At 43.7% G+C, this 23,095-nt stretch overlaps 1 protein-coding gene across 13 annotated transcripts in view; it reads right to left on the bottom strand.

Annotated features, from left to right (window-relative positions):
- Positions 1 to 1,502: 1,502 nt before the first annotated feature.
- The window catches only part of LOC118422370 (cytoplasmic dynein 1 heavy chain 1-like), a 67,229-nt gene continuing 45,636 nt past the window's right edge, over positions 1,503 to 23,095 (bottom strand). For all 13 annotated transcript variants that reach the window (XM_035829900.1, XM_035829893.1, XM_035829915.1 and 10 more), the window contains 26 exons: positions 22,786 to 22,998; positions 22,295 to 22,450; positions 21,742 to 21,888; positions 20,885 to 21,016; positions 19,870 to 20,085; positions 18,788 to 19,580; positions 18,072 to 18,214; positions 17,687 to 17,797; positions 16,852 to 16,986; positions 15,838 to 16,038; positions 15,202 to 15,349; positions 14,174 to 14,334; positions 12,297 to 12,469; positions 11,647 to 11,770; positions 11,175 to 11,288; positions 10,255 to 10,425; positions 9,204 to 9,305; positions 8,435 to 8,654; positions 7,661 to 7,842; positions 6,740 to 6,808; positions 6,156 to 6,279; positions 5,138 to 5,280; positions 4,408 to 4,582; positions 3,461 to 3,557; positions 3,089 to 3,122; positions 1,503 to 2,637 (listed from right to left, as the gene is read on the bottom strand). In XM_035829900.1, coding sequence (XP_035685793.1) covers positions 2,497 to 2,637; positions 3,089 to 3,122; positions 3,461 to 3,557; positions 4,408 to 4,582; positions 5,138 to 5,280; positions 6,156 to 6,279; positions 6,740 to 6,808; positions 7,661 to 7,842; positions 8,435 to 8,654; positions 9,204 to 9,305; positions 10,255 to 10,425; positions 11,175 to 11,288; positions 11,647 to 11,770; positions 12,297 to 12,469; positions 14,174 to 14,334; positions 15,202 to 15,349; positions 15,838 to 16,038; positions 16,852 to 16,986; positions 17,687 to 17,797; positions 18,072 to 18,214; positions 18,788 to 19,580; positions 19,870 to 20,085; positions 20,885 to 21,016; positions 21,742 to 21,888; positions 22,295 to 22,450; positions 22,786 to 22,998 — 4,425 coding nt within the window. In that variant the 3' untranslated portion in view covers positions 1,503 to 2,496. The remainder of the gene's footprint in view (positions 2,638 to 3,088; positions 3,123 to 3,460; positions 3,558 to 4,407; positions 4,583 to 5,137; positions 5,281 to 6,155; positions 6,280 to 6,739; positions 6,809 to 7,660; positions 7,843 to 8,434; positions 8,655 to 9,203; positions 9,306 to 10,254; positions 10,426 to 11,174; positions 11,289 to 11,646; positions 11,771 to 12,296; positions 12,470 to 14,173; positions 14,335 to 15,201; positions 15,350 to 15,837; positions 16,039 to 16,851; positions 16,987 to 17,686; positions 17,798 to 18,071; positions 18,215 to 18,787; positions 19,581 to 19,869; positions 20,086 to 20,884; positions 21,017 to 21,741; positions 21,889 to 22,294; positions 22,451 to 22,785; positions 22,999 to 23,095) is intronic.

Below are 23,095 nucleotides of genomic sequence, written 5' to 3'. Positions count from 1 at the left end.
TGGTGTACCGCACCGTCCGCACGTGTTACTGAAAAGCAATGGGTCTAATTCTACAGACAATGCAGTCAGCTGTAAATTGTAGAGCAAAGCTACTCTCCAAGCAGAGGTTGAGTCGCGGAGATAAAGTAGTAGTCGGGAAATTTACTTGGTGTACCGCACCGTCCGCACGTGTTACTGAAAAGCAATGGGTCTATCTCCGCGACTAAACCTCTGCTTGGAGAGTAGAGCAAAGCTCGCAAACACAGCCAGTTTTGATTCTCCTGCACTTATTATACTTCCTACTACAATTTAGCTATCAGAGATGACTGGTTGGTAAACATCATTACAAGTATTGTTTGCACAGCAGCACATCGTTGCCATCCTATCCTACTGAGATATAGGAATGCAGGCTGTCAGTACAGCGATGGGACCTCAATGTTGGAGTTAAAGTTAAAGTTGCCCGTACATCAGTAACAGATGCGTAGGGGCGGCGCCCATCTCCATTTCTGTAGCCCTTGGGCCACACATGTGCAAGCCACTACGGCAGGGGGCTGGTCCGCTGGTAGTGATGTGTGTTTAACTTCCATACTCTTCCTCATTAGTGCTGAGTGCCTAGCAGAGGAACTCCGAAGCAGCATGTACCATTTTTAAAGTCTTTGGTATGACTCGGCCGGGGATCGAAGTCACGACCTACCGAATGCAAGGCGAACACTCTAACCACTAGGCCATTGCACCATTTTTTACATGTCTCCAAACTAGGACATCCATGCTTTCAATGCCTATAATCTTTGGGCATGAACAACTGTGATGAAGACAATATCAGAGCCCATCCATGTATTGTTTCTTTAGCTTTGCATACCGGTAAACCGCCTGAAGGCATAACACATGAGGTTTGTACTGTACTGATGCTTAAGTGTTTTTATTTGTCTATGTACTGTGTATGTCATGCCTACTGTGTCTAGTTTATAAGATCAACGGTATTCAGAGGTACTACTGCTAAGGGGTAACTCTGTAACGTTGATTTAATGAATAAAGATTGAAAGAAAAACAGTACAAGCTGCATATCCGGACAGATCTATTTGATCCAGTCACAACGGGAAGGTCCCCTACTCTTTTCGATAAGTGCAGTGGGTTCTTAAATGTGCTTAACGTCCTGTCCGAGGGATAGCCCTAACCAAATCTATGTACTCATTTTCACCTGAGTGAAGTGAGGAAATTCGTGTAAAGTGCCTTTCCCAAGGGCACAAGATAGGTGGCACATCAACGGATGTGACCCAGAACCTCCGGGTTGTGCAGATTGCGCCACACGACCCCACTTGTTAATGCATAGGCCCACCACATAACATACTAGTACTCTACAGCTGTGCAGAATGGTGTGTGCAATATTAAGACATTTAATGACACTTTAAATCCAAACTTGTATTGTAATAGGTGCTGGCAATGCTGTTCCAAGGAACAAAGTCTTTTTTCAAGCGAAACCATTGTCCTTATCAAGTAGAAAAAAAAACACACGTAAGATAACATTCCTGCTATATAATCACACACCTTTAATGTTCACTATAAATGCAGTTCTAATGACACTTTAACCATGAATATATCTCTGAAACACATTAGTCAATTCATTAGGCAATCTGGAGTTAATAGTTTGACACAAACCTGATCAGTGCCCTTAATAAGGACATGACTACAATCAATACTACCACGATATCCTGTTAGGCATCTCTTACTATTGTTGATCTCAAGTTTACCAAATTTCTAGATCACAGCATCATAGATTTTTACTACACATATATTTCATATTTCAGCAAAAAGAAACCACATTCTGCATGATAAAGCAAAGTATGTGATATGCCACATCACACCTCTTTCCTTCTTCTTTAGAGCCCTCTCCAAGTATAAATCATTTCTTCTGTACACTTCCTCTCACAGTCTTTCCTGCACCCTTACCAATCCAACGCCCATGCTTCACTTCTCTCAAACAATCTCTCTCACAGTCCTGTTTTCTTAAACATCATAGCTGACTTCAGCATCTGACTGAAGCCCCTGTCACGTAAACTCACTCCTTTATCCTCCTTACTTTACTCTTCCTCTCTACCCTTCACTGTTGGCACACACATACACGCTCCCTTCTAACCTCATTCTACTTGCAATCTCTGCATTCTGAGCTGTAAGCTATTCAATAAAATGTGTTTCATTCGGTTGATAAGAGAAGCTGTCATTGGGAAATCAAGATGGTAAAGAAACCAAGTTGTCCTTAATGCTGTAGCATCAAGCTATGCTTCTATCACTTCTCTGATCACAGAAAGTTTGTTTTGTCCAAAACAGCCAATCTGAAAAGTTACATTCTTCTTTTAACGTTCAGTAACAGATAGCCAAAGTGTATAGCTTCTATCCCTTTTCTGAACATGGAAAGTTGTTTTCTCCAAAACGGCCTTTCTGAAAAGTTACATTCTTCTTTCAACGTTCAGTAACAGATAGCCAAAGCGTGGCTATGTTTGCTGACTGGACAGTAGTTGTCTATATCCACTCGGCTGCCAGCAGGGCCACACCATGCTCGTAGAAGCCATGGTTGGCGCCAGAACGGCTGCCTGCGGTCTGCAGGTCCACCGTGAACAGCAGGTCAGCACGGGTCTGGTTCAGGTACACCGGGAGGGTCACCTGTGGGGTGGGGGAACAGGAATGGTCAAAATAATGATTAACAGAAATTTGTACATTTGTAGAGCAATTTGCTAAATTTCTGTCATCTTCATTGCAGAGACAGCATTACAGCATTATACAGACGACATTCCTCCGAACATCACAGAACCCACACATTATAGAAAAGGTGGGATCCTTTGTCTTCCACTGTTTCAGTAAAGGAAGTCGAACCCAAAAAGTTACAGTTCAGAGTTAGCTTTTAGACTAGAGTAGATGCATTTTATACAGTAACTGTTCAACACTGTTTGTCTCCATTCATGTTACCTGCAATTAGCCCTTGGGCATGAATTTGCGATTAACTATATATCAAAAGACTGATAGACTAGAACTACACATAGTACCTTTGTTTCCAGAGTAAGGGTTTGAGTAAAGCTAATATCAATATATATATAAAAGACAAAATAAGACTTGCCATTGATGGTGACTTCTGGACATCTCCTTGGGCCCTGAGGAAGAAGAAAACAAATCAAAGTTACAGGAGAAATCTTACAAGACTAAAAATGTTGAAGTGTCCTTAGGCCACACCAAATTTATTTATTGCTTCTCAGATTTTTTTTCAGAAAAAAATTGGACCAACAGGTAAAAAAACAAACATTTTTTTCAGAAGGTCTGGGGTGAAGAAATATGGTTTAGTTAACACAAAAGACAACAGCCTGAGGAGTTTAATGGCATGTTTTATACAATGAATCCCTTCCTTTGATTTGATAATAATGTTCTGAAGAAAAGGCATTGTTTTTAGACTGAAATTATGACTGAAATAAAAAAAATGAATAAATGTCTGTACCTGATCCAGCGGAGGCAGGTGATGGGCAGCTCAGTAGAGATGGTCTTACTCAGCTGCAGGGTGTTCTGCTTACAGACAGCTCCCTGGAGTTTCAAACCTGGGCAACACAGAAAAGAAACATTCTTACTGTAGAGCACCATATAGGGAAAAGTGATGAGAATTTGAGTCCTAATACATTAAGATGCAGCATCACATTCTTGTCATATGTCCAGGAAGATTAGCTGAGTACAAGTTTTTTTTTGTATGTCAGCTAATTAACTAATAAAGCATCCATCTGGAATTAACAAAAACTCAATGGCAGCTGTTGCCTAGATGAATAGTGTTAAAGCTATGCTAGGTGTCACTGGGTGTTATCTAGGACACACATGCAGGGCATATGCTCTGGTTCATGAAGTTGGGCTTAATTTTTGATTTATTTATTTCAGCACATTTACAACAATTAAAAACAAATGATAAATAAAGTGAAAAGAAAACATGCAGGGGGCAACAGAAGCCTGTACAGCTTTTCATGGCTCCCCCACAGAAACTAGGTATTAATGAAACGTAATGTACATAATCTTCATCTTCATCTTCTTTACCCTCCAAAAACCCCACTGGGGTGTCGCTGAGGGGGTGGGGGGGGAGCAAAGGACATATTGTGAAATAATTACTTTACGTTTGTGGGATATATGAAGAGTGTGGCACTTCGATGGATTAAAGGACATTTGCCATTGGTTTTGACAATGAGTTAGTGCATCAAGGTCAGATTGTAAGCCTTGTACATCACTGAGGTTATCAATAATACAGTAAAGTAGACAATCGTCCGCAAACAAACGCACAATCTAAATAATTCTGGATTAGAATGAAATATTGCCTACACTACACTAACACCTGCTGTAATCTTCAGATAGGAGAGGCTGATGTTCAAATGTGTCCATCTATTGCTGGGACGACCAATGTGAACTGACCTGTGACCATGAAGGTGCCGCCGTCCCTGGGGATGTCCTTGCCGCTGCCGTCAGAGATGTGCACCTCCATTGCGAGCTCCTCCAGGGACCAGCTGTTGGCCTGCGACACGTACTGGCGGGTGGCCGTGATGAAGGCCTCGGGGACAAACAGACCGCCCAGCCAGATCTGCTGGTTCTGAAGGAGAAGCGACAAAACTTTCCTGTACCCAGTTCACCTTTTAAATGCACTTCAAAACACATTGTTTCACTCGTTGCCATGTTTTGTCAAAGCTACTTTTTGTGTATGTGTATTCATTAGTTCAGTTCAGTTCAGTTCATCCTCTTGGAGGTGACACCTGTGTCTCCACTCGTATAGCCGGTAAAACCGCCCTTTGGCGTAAACACCAGCTTCGCCGGCACGCGGCACGGCAGCAGCTGGTTATATTACACTGAACGACCCCCACACCTAGCTTTGCACATCTAAATTAGTAAATACTCTTTAAAACCATCCAATGACAATGCCCCTGCTGTGCTTGGACGGTTTAAGGGATTAAATACAATTAGGCAACATCATACACTGAAATTATAATTAAAAAAAATTAATTCTCTATTAATAGCTCATTTTTTTTCAAATGTAAGAGAGAACTGTAGGATGTGAAATGTGAAACATGGATGTAGGCGCAGTCTGTAGGACACAAAGAAACAACCATCCACGAGAACCTGCCACAACAATGTCTCCTGAAGAAGTTACCTTAAGTTCCTTGGCCCCACCCTGAGCTGTGGCCTGGGAGATCTTGTGCAGCTGCTTGATACGCTGGCCGAAGTCTATAACCCACTGGATAACTGTCATGCCATCAGGAACCTTGTACCGACGCCACGACTGCGGCAGCATGCCTGAGGAACAGTTGGATTTCTTCATTCAATATGAGTTTGTATGCCTAACTCTGCAGTTATTAGCTCATAGAAACAGCATGTTAAAGTATTGTTTGGAATGTTCTCATTTCACTTTTCCCCTGCCGATGATCCATACACCAAATCTGTGCTGTATGCATGCAGCATGTATGACACAAGCCCTAACACAAAGTCATTTCCTCCCTTATAACATCCAAATTCCAGCTATCACCGAACAGAGACGGTGGACCTTATAAATTTCCTGGCACGTTTGACCAATTGCTGACGACACATATCTGCAAGATCACGTGTCTGTAACTCATGAAAGTTTACGCTCTGAAGTAATTGGTCATCAGTATTGATCCTGAAGAAGGTGACAGTGGTCATTGAAAATTTGATCCGTGTGTACTTTTGTGTTGGAAGGAAGTTTAACATTGTACTATGATTACTGCCAACACAGATGAGCTTCCGTGATAATGAAAAATTTTGACTAGGGCTCCAGGGCTCTAGCCAGCGACCGTTTCTCTGTCAATTGTCTGAAATTTGCTGCGTGTGATGGAGAATTTTTTAAACCAATCCGTCAACCTTGACGGACAAAAATTCTTGGTGGAAGCTACAGGCGGCTTGGGGACGCTGTCCACGGTCGGAAAGCCACACACTGTTTGTTTTGCTATTGTTATGATTGTTGACTTAGTGTGTCGGCGTCCTTTGGCATACGATAATCTCATTAAAAACCAGTGTTTCAAGGTCTCAGTTCCCTCTTTCTAACTTAATTTTCGCGGTTTTTGCGACAATGGGAATTGGCTGACGAAAAAAAAAAAATTGGCTGGCTAGAGCCCTGTAGAGCTCCAGAACTGACACAGCTACATGTGCAATACCTTTGGCCAGAACACTGATGAGCTCCCTGTCTTCATTGGTCTGCTTCTTCTTGCCTTCACACACCAGAACCACGTTCTCCAGGTTGGTGCGGACCTCCTTCAACAGCCGAGACCCAGCATTCACCTACGGAGGGGGGAAGCAGTTCTCATTCAGTCTTGTGATTTTACAAGATGGTGCCCAGTACAGGGCGATACATTTTATCATAGAGAACTCATAGAGAACTTAAGAGTTTGTCAGGCCAGGTAGGAATGGCTGGTTCAATTTTGGGCCGGGACCCCCCTTTTACATCCCTTCTGAAAGACGATAGCAATCCCTTACAACATGTCCGAGCCAAGCCGACCCTGGGATCGAACTCAGGCCCACAGATCCATGGACTTGGAGAAACACTTAAAACACACATGCTGTGATGGACAGATGCTTTGGGAGCTATAGTGGGTGAAGGCCAGTACTCGACAAAAGTAAGTAACCACATGTGAGACAACAATTTTTACAAAGGCTTGCTGCACATCCTCTATATGAATGGGGACCGCTGCACCAAATGAACTTTTTGCACCACACATGTACATCAAACTGGTGTCTTTACCTCACGTTCGAAGAATCGGAACAGAGGGTCCTTGATGTTTTCTGCTGTTCGACGAAGGACTGTCAAATTCTGGAAAAGTCAGAGGTGCAAACAAGCATTATATACATTGTACTTCAAAAAGTGTAGTTCCAAATAATTATTACCACAGAACAACCAACAGTTCTATTCAACTTACTGTATCCTGTACAGCACAGTTACAAGACTCGTCATGCCAGTAGAGGCACTTTTATCAGACTCATGAAAAGAAAAACTGATGCTATGAAAAAGACTTTTCTGTGCAGATCTATATTCAAATGGAACAGCTTGCCATGCACAGGAAATACAGTCAGCTAGCAAGGTTAAGTTTAGACAGGAGCTTCCTATGTATGTGAATCAGTAAATTGTATTTTAGTCCGTAAATACCAGCTGTAAAAATTGTATGTTGTTTGTACCTCCTGTTTTTAATGCCTCAAACTGTTAAAGTCCAGGAAGACTGGCTACCTACTATTAGTACTAGTATGATATCTAATGGGCTTAATGTATGATAGCTAATGGGATTAATAAAGTATTGCCAATACAGTATGTACTGGTACATAGCACAAAACAGCTTAAACAACGCTATATTAGCATACATATTTTTAGCAAAATTATTGGGTCTAATACATTGTCCTCTCAGCACAATCTGATGATACCTTAGGAATCTGGGAGAGCAACCACCTGCCATCCATTTTTACATAGTTAAGACCCCCTCCCAAGCAACCACATTTTTGCAGTTTTTTTTACACCCCTCTCAACAGCTGAAATTGATAGACATTACGGCATCCAGCCTAGCATTGGCCATTTGATGAGAATTTCTGCAAGCTCTGACACTAGCAGCAGAGCCATTGATTTCATTCCAAAGTCAGTATCAGAAACAATTCTGATCCACACTGTAATCTGTACCTTAGGAATCTGTGAGAGCCAGTTGGAGGCAGACATGAGCAGGGTGCGCATCCAGGCGGGGCGGCCGTCCCCGCTGCTGGTGGCGCGCTTCCTGCTGCCGGCCCGGGGTCGGCCCTCCTCCATCACATCCTCATCATCCTCCAGCATCTGCATCCGCAGCAGGTTGATGATCATGTCCGCCCCTGCAGGGATAACATGTAGGTAGTTAGACACTATGTGTCTACCTGCACCTAACCTGCACTGGTCCATGTCCTGGGTTTTAGACATAAAGGCCCTATGATGTAGATATACGTGTATATGGATTGTTATTAGCTTCACTGACTGTTACCACCTATAAAGTATAAAAGAAAAATGCAATGGTTCCTGAACAATTTTAATTTGATCCATAGTTCTTAATTCAAAGTGGTGCAGGTAAAGTTAGTCTGGTGCAGGTAATTTTGAATGTTACCTGCACCAGTGCAGGTATGCAGAAAAAAGTATTTCAAGCCTTGCTAAAGCGATGTGTCAGGCCTGGCATCTCCGTTTCACACATAGGTCACTACAGCAGGGGGCTAGTCCACTGATAGTGTAATGTGTTTAGCTTCCATACTCTTCCCCTTAGCAGAGAAAGAAGTATGTACCATTTTTTAAGAGTCTTTGGTATGACCCGGCTACAGCATTCAGTCTTTCTTGGTGGTCTCCCATCCAAGTACTGTCTGCTTAACTTCTGAGATCGAGTCATCGGGTGTGTACAGATTATTAAAAGAGGTATCACTACTTCCAAAACGGACTTACCTTGTGTTGTGAGCAGCACTTTCTCAGCATTGTTGGGCAGTCCTAGCCAGGACGGAGTCTGCATGTCGGGCAGCCCCTCCGACCACTGCAGGAACTGGTCCCGATGGATGCCTTCAGGCATGATGATGTCCTTGTTCCCATCCACCTTGCTGACCAGCTGGAAGTCTCTCTCAAAGCTGCTGGCTGTGAACAGCTTGTCCAGGAAGGCATTCAACAGGCGCTGCAGGAGAACAACAGGAGAACAGTCAGCATCAGGGGTGGGTACAGAAAATTCAGGTCCAGGAACGGTCCAGTTCCAGACCTGAGCCTGAACCTGATTGTCTGTGAAAACTTGTGAATGGGCAATACACAAACCAATGGTCCATTTCGCTTCTAAGGATTCGGTTTAGTGACTTCCACTGACTTTTTAAAATCCTACAGTATCTTTATGTAAACAACACTAACTTAGATCAAGTATGCTGTAGGTGCTCTCGTTATTTTCTTGGGTCATTAAGCCACAAAACATGTCAACTGTCTTGGTACACAAAATACTGTTTTGGATCCATATTGGTGGTTGGTTCCGTCACGGCTAACCTGAAAATCACATGGTATCAAAATCGTATGACGATCACACAACCTATTTGACCGTGCCCTAATGTGTATCTGCCAATATAACAAAATGTCTGATAGTCTAACAGTACATGAGGTAGTAGACTAAAATATTGTCCCAAAAAGCATGCTATTTTATTTAAGATCATCCGTTTAATTTTGCCATGGATGTGTTGCATACCTGATCAAAGTCATTGTCAACACGCCCTCCATAGATGGCCTGGGACAGCAGTATACGCAGGGCGTCCCACGGCACCTTGTCTGGTGGGAGGTTAGCTCGACCCTGTCAGCAGAGGAAAAAAATCTTGTAATCATCATTCACAGTGCTTTTAGTATAAATTTATCAATCAGTAATCCACAGATGTGTAGCATACATGAACGACATACAAATACAGTGGAAAGAGCTGTCTGGGCATATAGAATAAGATGTTCTAACTCTGATGCAAAGACAACATACTGCACAAGACACACAAGGGAAAACTTTCTCTTCAATACAGCTTAGTAAGTCACTACTTTCCTTTGCCCAAAGGAAAGAATGGAATGGATGTTAAGTTCTCTTTAGCAACATTTTTGCTTATGTTTGTTATGTATATTCTTAATTTCAAATTTATGTAACGCAGGGCTTCACTGCAAAGCAGTGCAATGGCACTGAGTTGGACAACCCTGGGTAAAAATGACAGAAATAAATAAATAAATAAATAATTTTTGTCCATTTTTTGTTTGCCCTCACGCATTAGTTTTGGACTCTCCAGAGGATGTCATCCATAAATTTAGTCAGTCAGTGTGGCCTAACTCCTGACACAATGACAATTGACTTTCTTCCATTCCTGCCTACCTCTGTAGCAATTTCAATCTAGGTGTTCAAACACAAAGACTACATGTCACACAGGAAACACAAACTTAAGGATAATTTTCTCTTCATTACAGTTTTCTTAAGTCACTACTTTCCTTTCCCCAAGTAACCAGTGAAACAGTGCACCATTGACTTTCCTTGTCTTCCTATCCATGTGCCTGGTGTCCAGCTAAAATACTGCCCTCATGGCTTAATCCAAGCAGATACTACAATGGCATAAGATGGTACCAAACTGGCCAAGGAGTGTAGTCAGCCATAAGGTGTCCATTTGCCTTGTAGAGGTAGCGAAACACACTCCTAAGCCGGCTTCACTTCTCTGCCAGCTTTCGATACTATCTTATGCTACCGTTGGATCTCCTTGTACATTACTGATGCCTACCTTTGCAGCCATTTCGATCCAGGTGTCCAGCGTATCGCAGGAACAGCGGAGGTCCGACTCGTTGAACTCGTAGCACTTAGACCATCCCAGGGGAGCGTAGCGGAGCCGCTCCTGCACCACAGCGTGGAACCAGGCCAGCAGGAAGTACAGCCGTGCTCGCTCGCCAGGCGCCTGTCAGTCAACATCAGTCTCATTAATCATTAACATCAAGGCAATTTAAAATCTTTTTATTAATCTTTCAGGGTAGCCCCTACAGTTTTTAAGGACAACAATTGAAAGAAAAGGGGCCTGTCGGACAGTCAACATCGGTAACTAACTATAGGACATTCCAGGACAGAAAATGGTCCTTGGGGCCTGTCAGACAGTCAACATCAGAGTCTCATTAATCATTAACATCAAGGCAATTTAAATTTTTTTAATTAATCTTTCAGGGTAGCCCCTACAGTTTTTAAGGACAACAATTGAAAGAAAAGGGGCCTGTCGGACAGTCAACATCAGTCTCATTAATCATTAACATCAAGGCAATTTAAAATTTTTTTTATTAATCTTTCAGGGTAGTCCCTACAGTTTTTAAGGACAACAATTGAAAGAAAAGGGGCCTGTCTGACAGTCAACATCAGTAACTAACTTCATGCAAGGACAACAGTCAAAAGACAAGCGGTCACATATACAATGTATATGATAGACAAAACTGTTATTAGCTGCATTGAATGTTACTACCTATAAAGTATAAAAGAAAAAAATAGCAATGGTTCCTGAACAATTTTTGCATTATCCATACTTCCTAAATTCAGAGAGGTGCAGGTAAAATTTGTCTGGTGCAGGTAATTTTCCATGTTACCTGCACCAGTGCAGGTATGCAGAAAAAGTTATTTCGAGCCCTGGCCGGCTATATAGATACAGATAAAGATTTTGCTGACCTTGCACATGCGTGCAGCAGGGATGGTGCTGAAGGTCCCCAGCAGGTTGGCCTTCACACCAGGAGGAGGTTCAAACACAAACACACGGCCGGCACGCAGCAGGTTCACCGGCACCTGAGGGGCACAAACATAGCTGCTATAATACATCACAAAAACTTTATTACTATGTTGGAACTAAAGAGTCTACCATGACATAATCTAATTCCTAATTTTTTCAATGTGATTTTATGTTCACGGTTTTCATGGTGAAGACTGTCAACTTATCATTACCGATAACAAATAGAACAAATAATTTGTTCATCGTGAACATTTAGTTCCGAGAACAGGTTAAATTTTCTCAGACCGTGAAAGATTGGTACAGAGAAGAAACACACTCCTAAGCCAGCTTCAATCCTCTGGCAGCTTTTGATACTATCTTATGCTACAGTAGGATTTGCTTGGAGATTATCTTCACCGCACAGGGCCCACTGACCTTGGGGTTGATCTCCATGGTGAGGAAGAGGCGGAAGTCGCGGTGCGGTGTGAGTGAGTGGAGCTTCTTCTCCAGCTGCACCAGCCACTGGGGAGCCAGATGGACGTTCTTCAACAGCACCCACCTGTCAAACACATGGTCGATGTTATAATAATAATAATAATACATCTGGTGTATATCATTTGCAGCCAGTAGGTACCCAGTTTTTAAGTAATACGGCTGCTTTACGTGCTCGAGGCACTCAAGCACGGGGCCCCATTTTATGTTCCTTCCGAAAGACAAGTTCTTGAATTCTTGGTCGGGCTACAGCATCCAGTCTTCCTTGGTGGTCTCCACTGTCCGGACTGCACTTTGCTTAACTTCTGAGATTGAGTGGATCCAGTGTATCAACGCGCAACACGACCGTAGCTATCATTATCATGCAGATTAATGAGAAGGTCATACCATAAAGCACAGAGCCTGACACACTTCTCTGGTCTGCCCTCAACCAAGAAAATTTTATCCATCTTATTCAAACTGAATAGATACACATGTAAATAGCCCAATATGTACATGCCTGACATCCTTAAAAATAACCAGCAAGTCATATTCTTATCTGAGAAATAGTAGCCTTTTCCTGCTACATTTTGTACAAAATAAAAACACAGTACCTTCCAGACTTGGTGGCAGTGTTGATGGCTTTGTCGGCCAGGCTGAATCCTTCAGCAGACCCGATGGCAATGGGAGTCAGACCCTTGCCCAGCTCAGCTGCCACATCCTCCACATGTCCGCTGGCATCGTAGCCGGGTACAGAGCACAGCAGGAGGGGGGTGTTGGACTTGATCTGCAACACATGAAGTGTGCTGTTAGGATATGTCAAACGTCAAAGGTACAAAACGAACGGATACGGACTAATAACCCTGATTTTTCGCTCTACCATACGTTTTTGTACCATGTGTACGTAATCATATATGTTGATAGATTTAATGGCATGTAATCTTCACTCTGTTACATTGTATCTGACCCTTGCCTCCATCATGACCGCAATGAAAAGGGGCCAGCATGCCGATTTGAGCTACTCATGAATATTTGAAGGTTTAAACAAACGAACAAAACACTGTTACAAATCTTTAACAGCCATCTGACACCCTAAAATGTCTTTCAACATGTGACAAAGATGGGGTAGGGAATTTCCCGAGCAGCCTCATAACCCCTGCTTGGGTCAGCTAGTTGAGCGTGCTGATTCAGGAGCTTGATGTTCCTGACTTATGGTGGAGAAGAGATGCTGCCACAGTGATCGTAGTTCAGTGCCTAGAAGTGGTCAATCAAGTTTATTGCAAATTCTTGCCCATGGGCTAATTGCAGGTAACATAGATTCAAACAGTGTAAAATACAATAACACAAGTGTCTACTCTGGTCTAAAACTAGTAAAAGCTAACTCTCAATGGCCTTGCACTGAGCAAACTCGTTAAAAAATTAAAAAAAAACAAAACAAAGAAAAACAAACAAAAAACAAACAAACAAACAAACTGCTGCCCCACCTCATTTTTCATGGTCCCAGCCAGGTCGATTTGAGCTTCTCATGAATAAACTAGAGTTCCACGACCCCATACCTTCGCCAAATAATCCTACCTTTCTTTACAACTGCTGTTTTAATTGTTTATCATTAATTATGCAAATAATGTTCTTATTTGCATAAATTGTATCAGTTGATCATCTCCTGTACCAGACAACAGACGTACACAATCTGTGTTAAGAAAGAAGGCTTTTATCACATTTTCTGATAATTTATGCAAATGAGGGTTCGTTTGCATAATTCATTTGCATAATTAATGTTCAACCGTGTTCTCCTGTACATAACTTCCAAATGCTACAAGTAAGAAGTTACTGTCATTTACCACAATGAAATTGTAGAATTTTTTCATTAATCATGCAAATTAGGCATCAATTTTGCATAATATATATCAATCAATATTCTTCTCCTTCTAAGTTACAGGTGTCACATGTTGCAATGGTCCCATAATGGAACTTAGCGTGTTCATAAAATTTCATAATCAATTATGCATATTAGATATAGATTTGCATAAATTAATATGCCATTATATGAAGCATCACTTAAGCTATCTACATACCAAAAATGATAACAATTCGTTAACCCCTTTTTGAGTTATTCCCTTTTAAAGTCTGACACTAAACCTGCCCTGCAGTTCCAAAACAAGCCGGTAGGGGGTCCAAACCTATACCACTTACTCTCGGCATCAAGACCTGTCTACCACTCAAAAATCATGGCCGTAGCATGTTCAGAACTTGAGATATCAAACCAGGAAGTTCTGCTGCAGTACCATAAAAGGCTGCTAGGGGGCCCAAAATCTAATCGTTTCCAGGTCTCATCAAGACCTACTCACATACCGAATATCAATACAATCCATCCAGGCGTTCTTGAGTTATTCTGGTCTTCTACATACATACAAACAAACGCTACCCAAAATATAACCTTCTTGGCGAAGGTAATAATGAACAAACAAACAAACAAACAACGTTGCCTCACCTCATTCTCCACAGTCGCAGCCAGGTCCAGCTCCTGCTCGGCACAGTGCATGAAAGAGTCTCCCATCACGGTCTGCACGAACCTGTGGGTGATGGCCCGCAGGCGGTCCGGACGGAAGGCCTGGATCACCAGCAGTCGCTGCATGTCGCGCCCAGTCTTAGCTGCAAACACATCAACATCATGAATAAGATGTCATCAGTCTGGCAAACAAATAGACGAATCGCAAAATCAGTTAGCATCTAAGCTTGACCCTCTCTCCCACAGGCAAAACGTTGCATCCCTGTCCCTTTTTATACAGTATTTCCATGGCCATTGCTCCAATATCAATGATCTCGTACTTAACGCCCAGTCTTAGCTGCAAACACATCAACATCATTAATAAGTTGATCTCAATATCTACATTCTGGGCTGATCAAGTATGGTAGATCAAGACCAGTGCAATGGCCGAGTAGGTAGAGTGTTCGCCTTGCATTCGGCAGGTCGTGAGTTCGATCCCCGACTGAGTCATACCAAAGACTTTAAATCTGGTACATGCTGCTTTCTTTGCTTAGCACTCAGCATTTGGGAAAGAGTATGGGAGTTAAACACACATCACTATCAGCGGACCTGCCCCCTGCTGTAGTGATTAGAACAAATGTGTGGCCCAAGGTCTACAGAAATGGAGATGGGTGCCACCCCCTACGCGTCTGCTTAGATGTACGGGCAACTTTAACTTTTAACTTTAAGTATGGTAGTCCCAGTTCTAAAGGAAAGTTTTGTAGTTTTAGGTGATGTCATTGTTTACATAGACATCTAGATGGATGCTAAAACATAGTGATGCTCTGAAATTGAAAGTTCATCTGTGTTGGTAGAAGTCATTTTGGACAAGTTAAACTGTGATTTCACAAAAATTGGACTTACGTAACTTTACGAATGAAAAGCTCCAGTCTTTGCCAATGAATAAGCAACCCACTGCTTCTGTGAAGTCAATTTTTTGGGTAAGTCCAATACTCGTGTTGGAAACTACAGTTGAACTTTTCCAGACTTACTGAGCGTGTCGTCATCAGCCCACAGCACAGGAACGTCCACCTCCGGAGTGACCGACTCCACCCAGGAGGAGAAGGCGTCCTCGGCCTGGACACGGACGGCCAGGTTACTGAAGGAGGGCAGGTGGGTCAGGCGCATCATGCTCTCCAGCTGCAGGGAACATAAGGGAAGGCATAGACTTCCTCAACCTACACAGTTTCAACCCAAGTGTAAGAGGATGCTGGACAGCTGCCATCAAGCCCCCTCATCTATGTGCAAGCACGTCTAACCCTCATGGGATGGGGAACAACAGACGTTAAACCGGATAGTGAGTGAGTGAGTGAGGGTAAATACATCACAAAACACTCAGTATCTTACATACACCGTGGCTCGAAATACTGGTTGCAAGTGCATCCTGGTGCACCCAAAATTTTGAAACACATGCAAAGCTCAGCTAATAGCACATGAGGTACATGATAACTTTGATAAGGCACATGCATTTTTTTATGATATTTTCAATGACATGTTATATGTTCTGTATGTTATGTATCCAAGTGTCATATGTAATTATTACTTCTGGAAGAATAGATGTTGCAGTGTTGAAGCTGTCAACAACTAAAGAAGTCAATTAACAATAAATAATAAACAATATAAAGTACCTGTTCTGTGGCCAGTCCCTCGATGATTGGCAGCTCATGGCTCTTCACCACCGTCTCCTTCCCGCGCAGCAGGTGCTGGAACTCTGCATCGTACTCCGTCGGCTCGTCCACAACTCCCTTCAGGAAGATGCGCACCAGCAGCACAGCAAAGGTGACCCTGTCCTTGAACAGCATGCCTCGGGCAACGCGCTTGAACGACTCCTGCAGAGATGTGACAATATAATGAGTTACTTACTTGGTATATTCTGTATCTGTATCTATATAACCAGTATAACCGCCCTTCGGCGTAACACACCAGCTATACAGGCATGCGGCACGGCAGCAGCTGGCTATATTACACCGAAGGACCCGTGTATTCTAATGACTTTGTGATCAGAGTTACCAACATAGGATTGATGTTTTTAAAAAATTGTATTTTCCCCAAACTATCGTAGACTGGAATATGTTATCACCAAGAACAGTAGGGGCATCTTCTCTGGATAGTTTTAAAGAACACTTACAGATAGATATGCGAAAGCTAGGTGTGACGGATCGCTCAGTGTAATATAACCAGCTGCTACCGCACCGCATGCCTGCAAAGCTGGTGTGTTACACCGAAGAACGGTTATAGTATACAGGCTATATAGATACAAGTACAGACTTCTAACCTTGTCAAAATTATCAAGTTAAGTATGGCTTCTTCACATTGGATTGGGGAAATCTCATTGAAGGTTACATTACTTACAATAAATAGAAGACAAAATCATCAACATGGGACAAAAATGTTGCAATAAGCAAAACACAGCTGTGCAATACAGACAACACTACAACAGTTAGCCTGATTAAATCTCGCTTATAGCAGCCCGCCAAACATCCGCCGGGGCCCCCAAGTGGAGAACAAACTCCGCAGGGAGGGGCCAGTTACAGCCCTGGACAGCGGAGTCTGTGTTACACAGACTATACAACAGTGAAAAGCCTCCAGTTTACTCTGAAAGCTTTAACAACAACAACAAACAAAGCAAGAAAAAAACTGACCTGGAAGAGGTCCTTGATGATGACGTTGAGGCGAGCCATGTAGTCTGTCACCCCCTGAAGGTGGGAGTTCTCATACAGGACTGCGTGGTAGATATCCAGGAAGAACTGCAGGGAGTACTGGTACAGGAAGTGGATCTGGACAAAGAGACAAACAGGGAAAACACTGTCACACACTGTAACACATTCCATTTCATTATCTTACATCACTGGAAAGGCAAAGATGACAACATTCTGGGAGCATGGCTAAGGGATGGTTCAGGGTCCCTCCGGATTGTATGGGCTACATACACGTGCCCCACACTGCAACAAGGTCTACTGTTCTGTCTGACATCTACGATATCTCAAACAGCATCATTGCAACTATTTTATAATATTGTATGGCAGATGACAAACAGAGGAGAGACTGACAAAAATAACCACTAGACTGTAGACTGTGTCCCCACAAGAATGACCAGTGTGTAGGCCTGGATATGGACATGAGTAGGGACATGATTTGGTTTTTGATGATATGTTGTATTATGTAAATATTGTATTGTATGTAAGTGTTATTTGTATGTGTACCCAGGGCCTCAATGAATAGCATGCAGTGTCAGTCACTGATGAGAGCTTATACTGGCAAAAGAGCACAGAAATAAATAAATACAGTAGAAGCCAGTTAATTGCACAACAGATAACTGCACACTTCTGCACGGAATCCCAAAGTCCCATAGTGATGCTGTCCAGCTGAATAACTTTGCTTTGTTGCACCATACGGATAATTGCACAAAATGTGCTGGCAAATGGAGAGTGTAATTAAACGGCTTCTACTGATTAAATAACTAGGCTGTTCCCCCACCTGGTGAGTGGAGTCCATGGTGAAGTAGATGCTGCTGCAGGCTGCTGCCAGGGGATGGTACTGCTGGGACACGCGATCCACCTCAGCCATCACCGCATCTGTCTCCTCAACCTTAGTAGTAATAGTAGTAGTTATGGTTTATTTTTAAAAATCACTACATTTGCAGCCCAAGGGCTGAATTGGAGTTGTGATATTACAGTAAAAGAAGCGCACAAAATCAATATCCAACAGAGGCAAATTATTAAAAATAGAAATCAGACGTCTACTATGTACATATATATATACAAAAAAATTAATGTAGAATCAAGACATGGGGACATTTGCACAGTTGAGTAGATGAACCATGTACGGAATGGCACTAGTCTTATTATCATATAGGCTCCACCTTGCGTGTGATCTCCGCGGCCTCCTTCTTCAGAGTCTCCAGGTGGGTGATGATGCGATCGTCGTCCAGGATCTTGCCCTTCACGTCGTTCAGGGCCTGGAGCAGGGACTTCTCCAGCTGGCGCAGACGCAGGTGGAACTCACCTGGGGATGAGAGGTGAAATGTCCGTCACAATTTCCTCCACATTTTCTTAGACATCAATGACTGATGTGGGGTGGATATATAAAAAATGTGTAGATATATCATAGAGGCCACGAAAAGTTTTCTCTTTTTTACATTGCAATTGTGTTTATCTTAAATTTGCTGAAAGATACAGTGGTGGAAGGAAACTAATATACATGTATGTAATACAGTGTTCATCACAATTCCTTCTACATCTTCATTGATGTTAATAACTCATACATAGAAGATATATCATAGATGCAAGGAAAAGTTTTCTCTTTTGTACATTACAATTTGCTTTGTGTATATCTTAAATCTGCCACAAAATAGTGGTGGGAAGGAAGCCAATAGACGAAAAAATATGGGGGAATTGTCAATCACAATTCCATCTATATTTTCCTCAGAGTTGATACAATATACTAAAGATGCAACATCTTTCTTGCATATATTGATATCATAATTTGATTTGCGCATTTCTTGAACCTAGAACACTATACAATACTGGAAAGGAATTTGGGGATTCTAATAGATGTGGCAGAGACAGATGTGCTCACCTTGCAGCTTCAGCAGGTCGGATCTCTTCTCGTCGACGTCCGGCCGCTCTGCCTTCAGGACCTCGTTCAGACACTGGCTCTGCAGACTGCTGCGGGTCACCGTGAAGTTCACGAAGGTCACCCTGGAGCAGATGTCCGGGGGGAACTCCACGGTGGGATCCCGGGTGGACAGGAAGATGGTGAAGGAAGGCGACAGATCAATGTCCTGGTCTCCCAGCGTGATGAGCACGCGGCCCCCGGTGCGTCGGACCTCGCGGTTCAGCACGGGATTGAGGATGGGGTCGTAGCTCTCCACGTCCTGCACCAGCAGGGGGTTCCCGAAGCGCAGCGCGCTCTCCAGGTTCTTGCGGAAGGCGTCGTCCAGGAAGCTGGTCTTGGTGATGGTCCTCTCCCGGTACTCGTTCATGACGAACGCCGTGGCCTGCCCGGACGGGTCGATGATCAGCGGGTAGCGGTTGAAGCGCTTCAGCATGATGGCGTTCTCTGTGCAGAGGTCGTCGGCCGGGAGGGCGTTGGCCTGCCAGCGCAGCCGCTCGTCGGCGTTGGAGAGGTACTCCACGCGGGCAATGTCCGGGCGGAACTTCACGTTGGCCTGCTGCAGGTGGTGCGACCAGGAGTTGAACAGACTCTGCCTCATGTGCTGGTCGAAGTAACCCGCGTAGGCCAGGAAGGCGGCGGAGAGCAGGCAGTCTCCGACGATGGTGGCCATCTGGTTCTTGAAGGACACGCTGCCGGCCTCCCATCGCTCCCTCTCCATACCCAGGCTCCTCAGGAGATCCGTGGCACGGGTCACCTTGAATGAATGAATGAATGGTCGATGTAGGTTAGACGTCCAGGTAATAAGATACGCCAAAACGTAGTTACTCAAGCATATTGTTTCATTGGTTTCATTTTGAATGAATGAATGGTTTTAATTCAAATTAACATGATCAGACGAAAAGTATATAGCAGCCACAGGCTGAATTGCATACTTTTACACTTAGGCTTAGGCAAATCACAGCTTCACATTTAAACGGACTGATGGCAAGATTTTATTTTAAAATCAACGATAAATGCTATCTTAAAACAGATAGGCTGATCACCTTCTCTTCCACAGCCAGCAGGCTGGCCTTGATGGCCTCCGCCTGGCTGATCAGCACGGCATACTCCTCCTTGTACCTGGCGATGCTCTTCTCGAGCTCCTGGACCAGCCTGTTCATCTCCTCTCCCTCCATCTTGTTCCTGTCGGCCTCCTCTTCCAGCGAGCGCAGCTCCTGTCGCAGCGGGTCCACGCGCTGCAGCATGTCTGCATAGTTTACCTGGGGAACAAAAGGTCGTATTCATGGCTGTGTTCAGGGGGTGCTGAAGCCTGGGTACCATCCGGAAAGTAGTTTGCTGCAGCGTTTATCATACACTGTATATAGTCACTTCTAGCTCTGACATTTATCTTACACCATATACAGTCACTTCTCTGCTGCTCCGTCTGAGAACCTTGACCACGTTAACGTCTGGAATCGTCCAACTGTTGGACATAGGTGCTGATTGGTCCCTACACATCAGCGAATTAAGGAATTAAGGGTCAATCGCTCGTTTGAACCGGCAATCTAACACCAAAGCCCTTAAGCCCTTAGTCCGCTTGCGGGAGGGCCTGTTGTCATCGAACGAGTGCTCTAGCACCCACTTCTGAATTTGCTCATTAACAGACGTTACCACCAAAAGGTTGGAATGTGCAGGTCTCGAGACGGGTAGCAGAAGCAAAAATAGGAGCAAACTACAACCCGGATGGTACCCAGGCTAAGAGTAATGGCCATGCGACAACAAAAATTCTGATTCTGCACTATTTCAGGTACATCATTCATCTGGTGGCTTACATGTAACATCCACTTCCTAGAATGTTCAATACTGCCAACTGTTTATATCTAGTCAGGAATAGTTCTCTAGTTTGAACATTTTGAGCACTTTTCTACCTATCTATCTTAACAACTGAACAGTCTTCTTCGCTTCACAACCTCTTTTTATTCTTCTGCAGACGTTTTGGTGACTGTCTGTCACCTTCATCAGTGCAAAATGAAATATACTGTTCACACATAAGGTATTGAAATTGACCTCCACACATACCTGTGCAATTGCCCACTTGACCATGGGCCCACAGGCCTTGCTGGCCCTGTCCACAGTCTCAAAGTTGTACTTGGGTTCGGACAGGTACTTGCTCACCATGGTCTCCCGAATGTTGTCTGAGATGTCATCAGTCTGTAAAAAAAAATACATAAATCATAAAGCCGTCTATTTATTTATCTATTTATTGGTTTGGCTGTTCAGTACGCACAGCCAAGGCTGCCCAACTAGCCCAACAAAGCCATCAGTTACAACGACAAGGTTGCAAGAAGTACTATTCAAACTGACAGATGGAAGTACATGTACTGTCAGTACTGCTCACAATATGCTGAAGGAGGAAACTTTGCACAGATGAGGTTGTACTACCATGACTAGGGGTGGATATTGGTACAGAAAATTCATGTTCAGGTACAGTCCAGGTTTAGAGGATCAGGTCCAGGTCCGGACCTGTACTTCACCAATATTCAAAACGATGGTCCATTTCGCTACAAAGAATTGTGTTTGGTGGACTATCCGACTCTTATTGGCATTTTGACATCCTACAAGGCTAACTGCCTCTATACAATTGACGGTAGAACTTGGTAGAAATGACTATATAGACTATACTCTAGTTCAATTTGCTGTTGTTCTTTTCTTAAACCAGTAAGCCCCAAAACATGTGAATGCCTGTCAGTGATCATATAATCTGTTCATTTTCCAATAGGTCCAACATAGTGTCCACTAATTTTTTTCAGGTCCGGTTTTTTCTGGACCGGTCCAACAAGAAAAATGGTTTTGTACCAGTACACCACCCACCCTTTACACGGAATATGCTGAAGGAGGAAACTTTACACAGATGGGGTTGTACCACCAGGACTGACCTGGAAGTTGACGATGGTGCTGATGAAGTTGTCCCTGATGACAATTCCACGGATGGCCTTCCAGTCCGATGTGGGTTCTCCCATTAGAAGGCAGATGGACTCCAGGGCCATCTTGACTGCAGCAGGGGGGTTCACCATGGAACGTACCTGCGAGGCATACAAGCTCATTACTATATTACTCTGCATAAACAATTACATAAGCATGCTGTATGATACTAAGGATGCATGGACAATGCTTCGACTGACAGGGCCATCCAGTCAGAATAAAGGTTATGTAATATGTATGCCTATAACCATACAGTATACCATAAGAATTCATTTTTATTTGGGTGGGTTCCAGTCGGGTCCCGCGTTTGAGGACGCGCCTTGAGCATGTATCACCCTCATTACTTACACTTTGGGTAACTAATGGCTGCAAGTAATACACCAAATGTATTATAATGACTACAGATTCTGCTCCTCACCTCCACCAGATGCTGTTTCTTGATGCCCTTGACAGCTTGCTGGGCCTCTATCACACAGTACAACATAATGACTACCATCTGATCCTCACCTCCACCAGATGCTGTTTCTTGATGCCCTTGACAGCTTGCTGGGCCTCGATCACAGCGGGCTCGACCTTGGCCAGGTCCTCCATCACATACGCACGCTTCACCTTGATCTGTTCCAGCTGCGTCTTCAGCTTCTCTTGGATTTCTATGGACATCACCTAAGGGAATAAAATTTCATGCTTTCAAACATTTCATACACTTTCATACATGCCAGAGCATAGTACTATAGGGGCATCTGTGTAGCACAATGGCTAGGAATCAGAATCAGTAGGTCCTGAGTTTGATACTTGCCATGCCCCTGCCCCCATGACGGTGGAGTGACAACCACTGAGCCTCACGGCTTATCTGTCTAAAGGTGCAAAAAAAACACCTATGGATTTGGTGCTGCCAGTGTGTCAACATCTACACAATTGCCACTAAGACCCATGATTATTTTTTTACTCTTTTACTTTTATCTACTCGTGTCAGGACAAGAAAACAAATGATGCCCAACCTTCTTCCTCTCAGCCTCCTGCTGGTCCTTCACCATCTCCTTCAGCTTGGCGTTGGCCAGGTTGTTCTTGGCCTCCAGCTCCTGCTTCTTGACTGACAGGCTCTTCCTCATCTCCTCCACCTGCTCCACAGTCTCCCGGATCTTGGACAGGCCCACGTTCAGGTGGAGCTGCTGCTCCTCCAGGTCAGACCGCTTCTCGTTGTACAGTTTCACCTGAAGGGCGGGGTCACAACATCACGGTACAGTCAAACCTGTCTACAGTGGTCACTCAAGGGACTGGAGAAATGTGGCCACAACAGACAGGGGCCAA

The sequence above is a fragment of the Branchiostoma floridae genome, chromosome 1 (assembly GCF_000003815.2).
Source record: "Branchiostoma floridae strain S238N-H82 chromosome 1, Bfl_VNyyK, whole genome shotgun sequence".
NCBI lineage: Eukaryota > Metazoa > Chordata > Leptocardii > Amphioxiformes > Branchiostomatidae > Branchiostoma > Branchiostoma floridae.
The sequence above is the reverse complement of the archived record's forward strand: the minus strand, read 5'-3'. Positions and strand labels throughout refer to the sequence as shown.